General features: G+C 56.3%; 1 protein-coding gene across 1 annotated transcript; it reads right to left on the bottom strand.

Annotated features, from left to right (window-relative positions):
* Window positions 1–957: 957 nt before the first annotated feature.
* Window positions 958–8,478, bottom strand: htr5ab (5-hydroxytryptamine (serotonin) receptor 5A, genome duplicate b). Its single transcript, XM_043690720.2, has 3 exons — window positions 7,865–8,478; window positions 3,826–4,764; window positions 958–1,357 (listed from the first exon to the last, which is right to left on the bottom strand). The coding sequence occupies exons 2-3, from the start codon at window positions 4,525–4,527 to the stop codon at window positions 1,025–1,027; spliced, it is 1,035 nt and encodes a 344-aa protein (XP_043546655.1). The 5' UTR covers window positions 4,528–4,764; window positions 7,865–8,478; the 3' UTR covers window positions 958–1,024.
* Window positions 8,479–9,135: the final 657 nt, after the last annotated feature.

Below are 9,135 nucleotides of genomic sequence, written 5' to 3' on the forward strand. Positions count from 1 at the left end.
CATACACCTCACGTATTGCTTCAGTGCATTTCAATAAAGCCAAGCTGATTGATCTGATTGTACAGCAGCCATGCAGTGCTTTATGTAATCTCAGCCCAATACTGAAAATGATTAGACCTGGGCCATTGAGCTTTTGTACCTGTTCATTCCAAAAAGGAGAATGATGGAAATATTTAAGAAAGTAATGTTTCAACAGAACTACACACCACAGGAGCAAGGTCCAGGTCCCCAAAGGGACGATCTGCCTTTTCAAAATGTGCTTGGTTCATATCTCTCTCCCTTTTATTTGGGAGGAAATAGGTTATTGCCGAAAAATGGGCAAATACAGGAAAACAGTACTTGGAATCAAAGGGACAGTGACAATGGGCTAAATGACCCGCTCCGGGCTCTGTGCTTCGATCGTTTATAATTTAGCTTGTGGTTCCTCTGGTTTTGTTTCTGACACAGCTTATGTGCATTATTCTGTGCTATCTCTCTAAATCAAAGAGAAAGTACGTGAATTATTCCGAGCAATGAACAAAGTTACCATTTTCAAGAGGATCTTTACTATTGCAAGAGAGAGAGAGAGAGACCCCTTAGGTCACACAGAATGATGACAGATGGACACGGCAGTTCAATATAAAATAGATTTGACGGCGTTCGTTTCTGGCCAGTCCTTATTGTCAGTCCCACAGTGACCTGGTGGACCCAGTGACGGCAGATACACTGGCTGGCTGGTCTGGGTGCTGGATGGCAATGTATGTACAACTGAAATACGTACAGATACTTTACAAGGGAATATTCGATTGCAAACGCTCGGAACCACAAATGCTGTTTCGGTTTGTACAAGAAACAGCGTCGGAGCTGCTAAATAGGTTTGGCTAACGTGGCACTGCAAGCTCCCCTCCCCCCACCCCCTAATTTCCAAGGCATCTTTGCAGCTTTTTGTTTCACATTGGCCATGCACTCTCGGTGTGTGTGTGCGTGTGTTCATTTGTCTTGACTAAAACTGGACAGAAGGCTGTGCCAGCGGCCGGCCAAAGCTCTACCTCTGCCGGGAGAAGAGGTTCCTGAAGGCGTTATTGTAGTTCTTGTTGAAGGCGGTGTAGATCAGGGGATTGAAGAAGGAGTTGGAGTAGCCCAGCCAGAGGAAGATACTCTTCCAGATGGGCGGGATGTCACAGGAGCACAGCGGGTTGATCAGCTCGGTGATGAAGAACGGGATCCAGCACAGCACGAAGACCCCGATCAGGATGCCGACCATCAGCGCTGCCTTCTTCTCCTTCTGCTCCCGCCAGGTATCTCCATCAGTCTGGAAGGTGACCGTGGCGTGCCGCACAGTGAACACCATCTGAGGCTGCTGGTTCGCCTCTTTCACCTGGACAGACAGGGTGAACACACTAGTCAGCAGCAGATCTCCAATACCCACCTTTCAACACAGCACCGTTGCTGCTCATTAAGACAGACTGTCGGCACTTTCACTGGACAGAACGATTGTAATAGCATTCCTTCAACTATCTCCTTTCTCATCCTTTCCATTTTTTCTCACTGTTTCTGTGCCCGATTTGTCTCTGACTGACCCATTTATTTTTCCAATCTTTCATTGGCTGCAAAATCGCACTGACACTTCCCTAATTTCTTTTGTTTCCCACTCTTCTATTCAAACCTTCCCTTCTTATACCCCCCTCCCCCAATCCGCCTTCCCATTCCCCCTCCCCCTTACATATCCCCTTCCCCCCTCCCCAACCCCTTCCCTCTCCCTCTCCCCATCCCTCCTCCCACATCCCCTCTTCCCCTCATACATCTCCCCACCCTTCACACATCCCCCACCCCTCACACATCTCCCCTCACACATCCCCCCCACCTTCCCATCCCCATCACAATCCCCCCCACCTCCCCTATCCCCCTCACACATGTCCCTCCTCCACCTCCCCTCAAACATCCCAGTCTCTTCACACATCACCGCTCCCCCTCGCCCACACATCCCCCTCCCATCCCCCTTCCTCACATATACCCCCTCCCCATCCCCTTTCACATCCCCTTCACACATCCCCCTTCCCCTCTCCCCAAATCCCCCCTTATCCCCACTCATCCTCCCTCCCCTCACACATTCCCCTCACATCCACTCCTTGCTCTCACACATTGCCCTTTCCCCTACACATCCCTCTCCTCTCACATGTTCCCCTTCCCCTCACACTTTCTCCTGCTCTTTTTCCTTGCATCTTTATCCTCTCCCTCCAATCATTTTCTATTAAATGCATTGCTTCATTCTCTGTCTCTATGCTTTCTGTTTTGATCTCTCCATCTTTCTCTTTCACCCCATTGTTTTCTTTATGACTACTTTTTCCCTCTCTCTTTCCCCTCCTCATATTGGTTATTCTATTTACTGTCGACTTGTTCCCTCTCAGATTTGTTCTATGATTTTAATATTAATTCCAACCATTTTCCTCTCCCTGTCTGTGGTCCCATTTTTCTACCCTGTCAGTTTTCTCGCTTTCTCCGTGATCTTGCTCCCTATTTTCCTGTATTTCTTTTCCTTTCATTCTATTGTTATTTTTGCTGTCTTTGAAACTGCTCTCCTTGCATCTGTGTTGTTTCTGCTCTGCACTATTTCCCCGCCTCTCCCTGCTTTGCCCGGTGTTAGTGCTCCTGGGCAGTCTCATTCTCTCATTGCTCACTGTCTCACTGTCCACTCTGTCAGCACTGCCTGAAGACAAATCTTCCACTTCAGAGTCACTGAATGGTTATGCTGTAGAACAAGACAGGTTCAGCCCATTGTCAGTGCCTCTCTTCCTTTGTCAGTTTATCTCTAATGTTTGTGATTTTTAATGTTGTCCCCCTCCATCTCTCTTCCCTTTGGATATACATGTCTCTCCTTAGGATTCACCTATCCTTCTTTTCCCCTCTCTTTCTCTCTCACATACGTTCCCTCAGGTCTTTTCTCTCCCTCTTTATATCTCTTTCAGACACACACTTTCCTTGGATTGTCTCACTCACTCACATTCCCTGAGATATCCCTCTCTCTTTCACAGGAATGGCTCTCTCTAAATCCCCACATCTCTCTCTTCCCCTGAGGCTCTCTCCCTCTGGTCTCATTCTCTCTGTTTCTGTGGCATCTCACAGACACACAGACACATTTCTCTCTCACATCCACACTTTCCTGGAGGTCTCTCCGCCTCAAATCTCTTTCTCTCTCTTCCCGTGGCATCTTCCTCTCTCTCTCCGTCAAGCACACACATGCACACTTTCCTCGGAATCTCTCTCTCTCTCTCTCTCTCTTTCTGTGGGATATCTCATGGTCTCTCTCAGGTCACTCACTCCCCCTCTGGTCTCTTTCTCTCTCACTCACACACACACTTTCCTGGGGGTCCCTCTCTCCATCTGGTTTCTTTTTGACTTTCTGACCGATGTCTTTCTGACTCACTTTCCCTGAGAAGTCCCTTTTGTCTCTTTCTGTGGGATTTCTCTCTCTCTCCTCCCTGAGGTCACTCACTCACCCATCTTTCTCTCATACACACACACACTTTCCTGGGGCTCCCTTCTCTCTCCCTCTGGTCTCTTTCTGCCATGGGATCTCTCTCTTTCCCTGGGATGTCTTCCTCATGCATTTTCCCTGATAATTCTCTTCTCTCTTCTCGGCGAATATCTCTTTCTCTCTCTCTCTCTCTCTCTCTGTCTGCACTCTTTCCTTGGGTTATTTCACTGAAGTTTTTTTTGAACAGGTCTCTGTCTTTCTCACGTCTGGATCCACTGTTGTCTGCACCCTCTGTCTCTTAACCCTCCCACAACCACATCCAGGGGGTGATGCTGATGCCAGAGGGAGTGTATTGGGCAGAGGGAGCTTACCTCGACCACTTGGGGCATGGGGCTGACTGTGTTGGCTTTGCGGGAGCCGATGCGGAACTTGGCGGCCTTGTAGATCTTCCAGTAGACAAAGAGCACCACGCAGAGGGGCAGGTAGAAGGCGCCAAAGGTGGAGAAGATGGTGTAGGAGGGCTCCTGGCTGACCTGGCAACGGCCGTCTCGCTCCGAGTAGGCATTGCCCCCCCAGCCGAACAGCGGCGAGAGGGAGATGACGGCGGACAGCGCCCAGGTCAGGCCGATCATGAGGTTGGAGAGGCGGCGCCGAGCCTGCACCGTGTACTCCAGGTGCCGGCTGATGGACCAGTAGCGGTCTAGGGCAATGGCAGTCACGTTCCAGATGCTGGCGGTGCAGCACAGCACGTCCAGGCTGACCCACAGCTGGCAGAGTGGCCGGCCCAGCAGCCAGCGGCGCCCGTGCAGCTCATGCACCAGGCTCAGGGGCATGACTAGCGCCGCCACCAGCACGTCCGACACTGCCATGGAGGCCACCAGGTTGTGCGGGACTCGGTGGAACGCGCGCACCCTCAGGATGGTTACCAGCACCAGGCCGTTCCACAGCAGCGTGGCCAGCACCAGGCCAGCCAGCAGCGTCAGGGCCAGGATGCTGAATACGGATACCCCTCCAGGGGGCAGCTGCCCTTCGCTCCTGTTGCCCCACTGCAGTGAGCTGTTGGATACATCCATGCTTATTCCTCCCCACAGTCCAGAGCGAAGTGGTGGGGAGACGGAGGGGGTGGATAAGTCCCCTTTAATGCCCCCTCTCTTTCTGCCTCTCACAGACACCCCTTGCCCCAAGGGGAGTGAGCTCCAAATCCAGTCCCACTCGAACTCTCCATTTCTCGGGACAACAGTGCCAAGCTGGGCTCACCGAGGCGAGTAGCAGGTGTGTAGTAGGACCCTGGAGACACTAGGCAACAGCGTCTGTGGATATACAAAGAGAGAGTTAGAGCTTTCCAATCCGTGTGATTTCTCCAGAACTGTTCCCCCCCAGTGTCTCTAGCACTTCTGTCTCTTTCATTTCTTTGAAATTAAATTAGCTGGCGTAAGGGGGCAGTTCAGTCACTGCACACAGAGGGCAGGTCTCCCACTGCACACAGTGGGGGCACGGCACCCACTGCACACAGGGGGGCAGGGCTCCCGCTGCACACGGGGTGGGGCACGGCACCCACTGCACACAGGGGAGCAGGGCTCCCGCTGCACACAGGGGGGCAGGGCTCCCGCTGCACACAGGGGGGCAGGGCTCCCGCTGCACACAGGGGGGCAGGGCTCCCGCTGCACACAGGGGGGCAGGGCTCCCGCTGCACACGGGGGGCAGGGCTCCCGCTGCACACGGGGGGGGGGGGCCGGGCTCCCACTGAACACAGGGGGGGCAGGTCTCCCACTGCACACAGGGGGGCAGGGCTCCCGCTGCACACAGGGGGGCAGGGCTCCCGCTGCACACGGGGTGGGGCAGGGCTCCCACTGCACACAGGGGGGGCACGGCACCCACTGCACACAGGGGAGCAGGGCTCCCGCTGCACACGGGGAGGGGGGGGGGCAGGGCTCCCACTGCACACAGGGGGGCAGGGCTCCCACTGCACACAGGGGGGGGCAGGGCTCCCACTGCACACAGGGGGGGGGCAGGGCTCCCACTGCACACAGGGGGGGCAGGGCTCCCACTGCACACAGGGGGGGCAGGGCTCCCACTGCACACAGGGGGGCAGGTCTCCCACTGCACACAGGGGGGTGCAGGTCTCCCACTGCACACAGGGGGGTGCAGGTCTCCCACTGCACACAGGGGGGGCAGGTCTCCCACTGCACACAGGGGGGGCAGGTCTCCCACTGCACACAGGGGGGGCAGGTCTCCCACTGCACACAGGGGGGGCAGGTCACCCGCTGAACACAGGGGGGGCAGGTCACCCGCTGAACACAGGGTCAGGGCGTCCACTGCACAAAGGGGGCAGATCAGTCACTGCACACAGGGGGGCTGGGCACCCACTGCACACTGTGGGGCAGGTCACTCACTGTACATAGAGGGGCAGGTCACTCACTGCACACAGGGGGCAGGTCACCCACTGCACACAGGGGGCAGGTCACCCACTGCACACAGGGGGCAGGTCACCCACTGCACACAGGGGGCAGGTCACCCACTGCACACAGGGGGCAGGTCACCCACTGCACACAGGGGGCAGGTCACCCACTGCACACAGGGGGCAGGTCACCCACTGCACACAGGGGGCAGGTCACCCACTGCACACAGGGGGCAGGTCACCCACTGCACACAGGGGGCAGGTCACCCACTGCACACAGGGGGCAGGTCACTCACTGCACACAGGGGGCAGGTCACTCACTGCACACAGGGGGCAGGTCACTCACTGCACACAGGGGGCAGGTCACTCACTGCACACAGGGGGCAGGTCACTCACTGCACACAGGGGGCAGGTCACTCACTGCACACAGGGGGGGCAGGTCACCCGCTGCACACAGGGGGGCAGGTCTCCCACTGCACACAGGGGGCAGGTCTCCCACTGCACACAGGGGGCAGGGCTCCCACTGCACACAGGGGGCAGGGCTCCCACTGCACACAGGGGGCAGGGCTCCCACTGCACACAGGGGGCAGGGCTCCCACTGCACACAGGGGGGCAGGGCTCCCACTGCACACAGGGGGGCAGGGCTCCCACTGCACACAGGGGGGCAGGGCTCCCACTGCACACAGGGGGGCAGGTCAGTCACTGCACACAGGGGGGGCATGTCAGTCACCGCACACAGGGGAGCAGGTCAGTCACCGCACACAGGGGAGCAGGTCAGTCACCGCACACAGGGGAGCATGTCAGTCACCGCACACAGGGGAGCAGGTCAGTCACTGCACACAGGGGAGCAGGTCAGTCACCGCACACAGGGGAGCAGGTCAGTCACCGCACACAGGGGAGCATGTCAGTCACCGCACACAGGGGAGCAGGTCAGTCACTGCACACAGGGGAGCAGGGCACCCACTGCACACAGGGGAGCAGGTCAGTCACTGCACACAGGGGGCAGGGCACCCACTGCACACAGGGGAGCAGGTCAGTCACTGCACACAGTGGGGCATGTCAGTCACCGCACACAGGGGAGCAGGTCAGTCACTGCACACAGGGGAGCAGGGCACCCACTGCACACAGGGGAGCAGGGCACCCACTGCACACAGGGGAGCAGGTCAGTCACCGCACACAGGGGAGCAGGTCAGTCACTGCACACAGGGGAGCAGGGCACCCACTGCACACAGGAGGGCATGTCAGTCACCGCACACAGGGGAGCAGGTCAGTCACTGCACACAGGGGAGCAGGGCACCCACTGCACACAGGGGAGCAGGTCAGTCACTGCACACAGGGGAGCAGGTCAGTCACTGCACACAGGGGAGCAGGTCAGTCACTGCACACAGGGGAGCAGGTCAGTCACTGCACACAGGGGAGCAGGGCACCCACTGCACACAGGGGAGCAGGGCACCCACTGCACACAGGGGAGCAGGGCACCCACTGCACACAGGGGAGCAGGGCACCCACTGCACACAGGGGAGCAGGGCACCCACTGCACACAGGGGAGCAGGTCAGTCACTGCACACAGGGGAGCAGGTCAGTCACTGCACACAGGGGAGCAGGTCAGTCACTGCACACAGGGGAGCAGGTCAGTCACTGCACACAGGGGAGCAGGTCAGTCACTGCACACAGGGGGCAGGGCACCCACTGCACACAGGGGGGCAGGGCACCCACTGCACACAGGGGGGCAGGGCACCCACTGCACACAGGGGGGCAGGGCACTCACTGCACACAGGGGGGCAGGGCACCCACTGCACACAGAGGGCAGGTCACTCACTGCACACAGAGGGCAGGTCACTCACTGCAAACAGGGGGCAGTGAGGCAGGTCAGTTGCAATCACCGAAACATGCAGACCCCCCATGCCTAAGCTTTTCATTAAGAAAAAAGAAAATCGACTCATGTTTGACTGGTTCCTGAAGGCTGCCACTGAACCGCGCAAAAGCCGCTGAAATAATCGCCCAGCATTTACCGTGTCCTATGAGCTCTTCAGTAACACCGCTCTCTCAGTGAGTAAACCGTTCCCCTCCTGAACATCTTCAACATCTTCTGTCCCGGCTCGGAAAGGGAGACAGCGGGCTGTTCTCAGCAGCAAAGATGCAGGAAGCTCCTGTGCAGGTGCATGAGAGGGTTGCCCACTCACCCTGCCCTTGCACAAAGCTCTCCTCGCCTTCCCGTCCCCACTCCTCTACTCACCAACTGGAGCCGGCAAGCTCAGCAACTCCGCTTTATTCCTCAGCCTCCACCCTCTGACAAGCCATGCAGGGAGAGGGAGCTAGAGAAACGTGTGTGTGTGTGTCAGAGAGACAGGAGGCTGGCTCTGGATTTAAAGAGATCTCCTCACAGCCAAACTGTGCAATCCTGCCCCAACCCCGCCTACTCTTACTGGAGGGCTCTTTAACAACACACCTTCTGGGAGCAGCTCAACATCGAGGGGGAGGGTCGGATAAAAAGACCCCTTTTTTTTAACCAGGAGCAGAGTGCCACCGCTTAAAGCTTAGCGAGAGGGTCAGCCCTCAGCTGTGGAGCTCCCCACAGTCCAGATTTCTCCAGGTAAGAGTTCCTTTTTGAAAAAAAAAATCGATAAATCAAGTTTCCCGGACCCGAAACGTAAACTCTGCTTTCTCTCCACAGACGCAGCCAGACCTGCTGAGTTTCTCCAGCAATGCCTGTTTCTGATGTCCAGCATCTGCAGTTCTTTCTGATGTTTTAAAAATAAAATAAATCGGTTTTGTTCATTTATGTGCCTGCCCTCTTGTGTGTTTGAAATCTCCATATTTGGGGTGGGCTGGAGGTGGGCTGGTGTCCTCAGGACGCGAGGGTGGGTTCTGATGAACATTGAGGGTCTTTGTGGAGCGGGAAGGGTGCCTCTACACCGTGAGACCGACGGACCGGGTTCGACTCTCCTGCTGACCCAGAGATGCCACCTGACATATCCAAATAGGTTAAAATAGCGGAAACAAGAAAAAATAACACACACGGGGTGCTATAGAAATTCAGCGGCTCCGCTCACATCTGTAGACAGAAAGGAACACGGTTAACGCTTCGAGTCCAGTGACCCTTCGTCAGAACTAGCCAGTTTGGGCCGAATGGTCCATCTCACTGAAAAGGGAGATAGTTCCACCTCTCGGCGCCAGGAGGTTTTATTTAGAGTGGGGAACTAGTGATTGCAAAGACCACAGTTTCCCGACTGAGCACTTTAACACATGCATATGCAATTAAACAAAAATACTGCCATTTCAC

This window comes from Chiloscyllium plagiosum, unplaced genomic scaffold (genome assembly GCF_037043375.1).
Source record: "Chiloscyllium plagiosum isolate Xiang-an unplaced genomic scaffold, Cpla_swu_hap1 HiC_scaffold_5, whole genome shotgun sequence".
Classification (NCBI taxonomy): Eukaryota; Metazoa; Chordata; class Chondrichthyes; order Orectolobiformes; family Hemiscylliidae; genus Chiloscyllium; species Chiloscyllium plagiosum.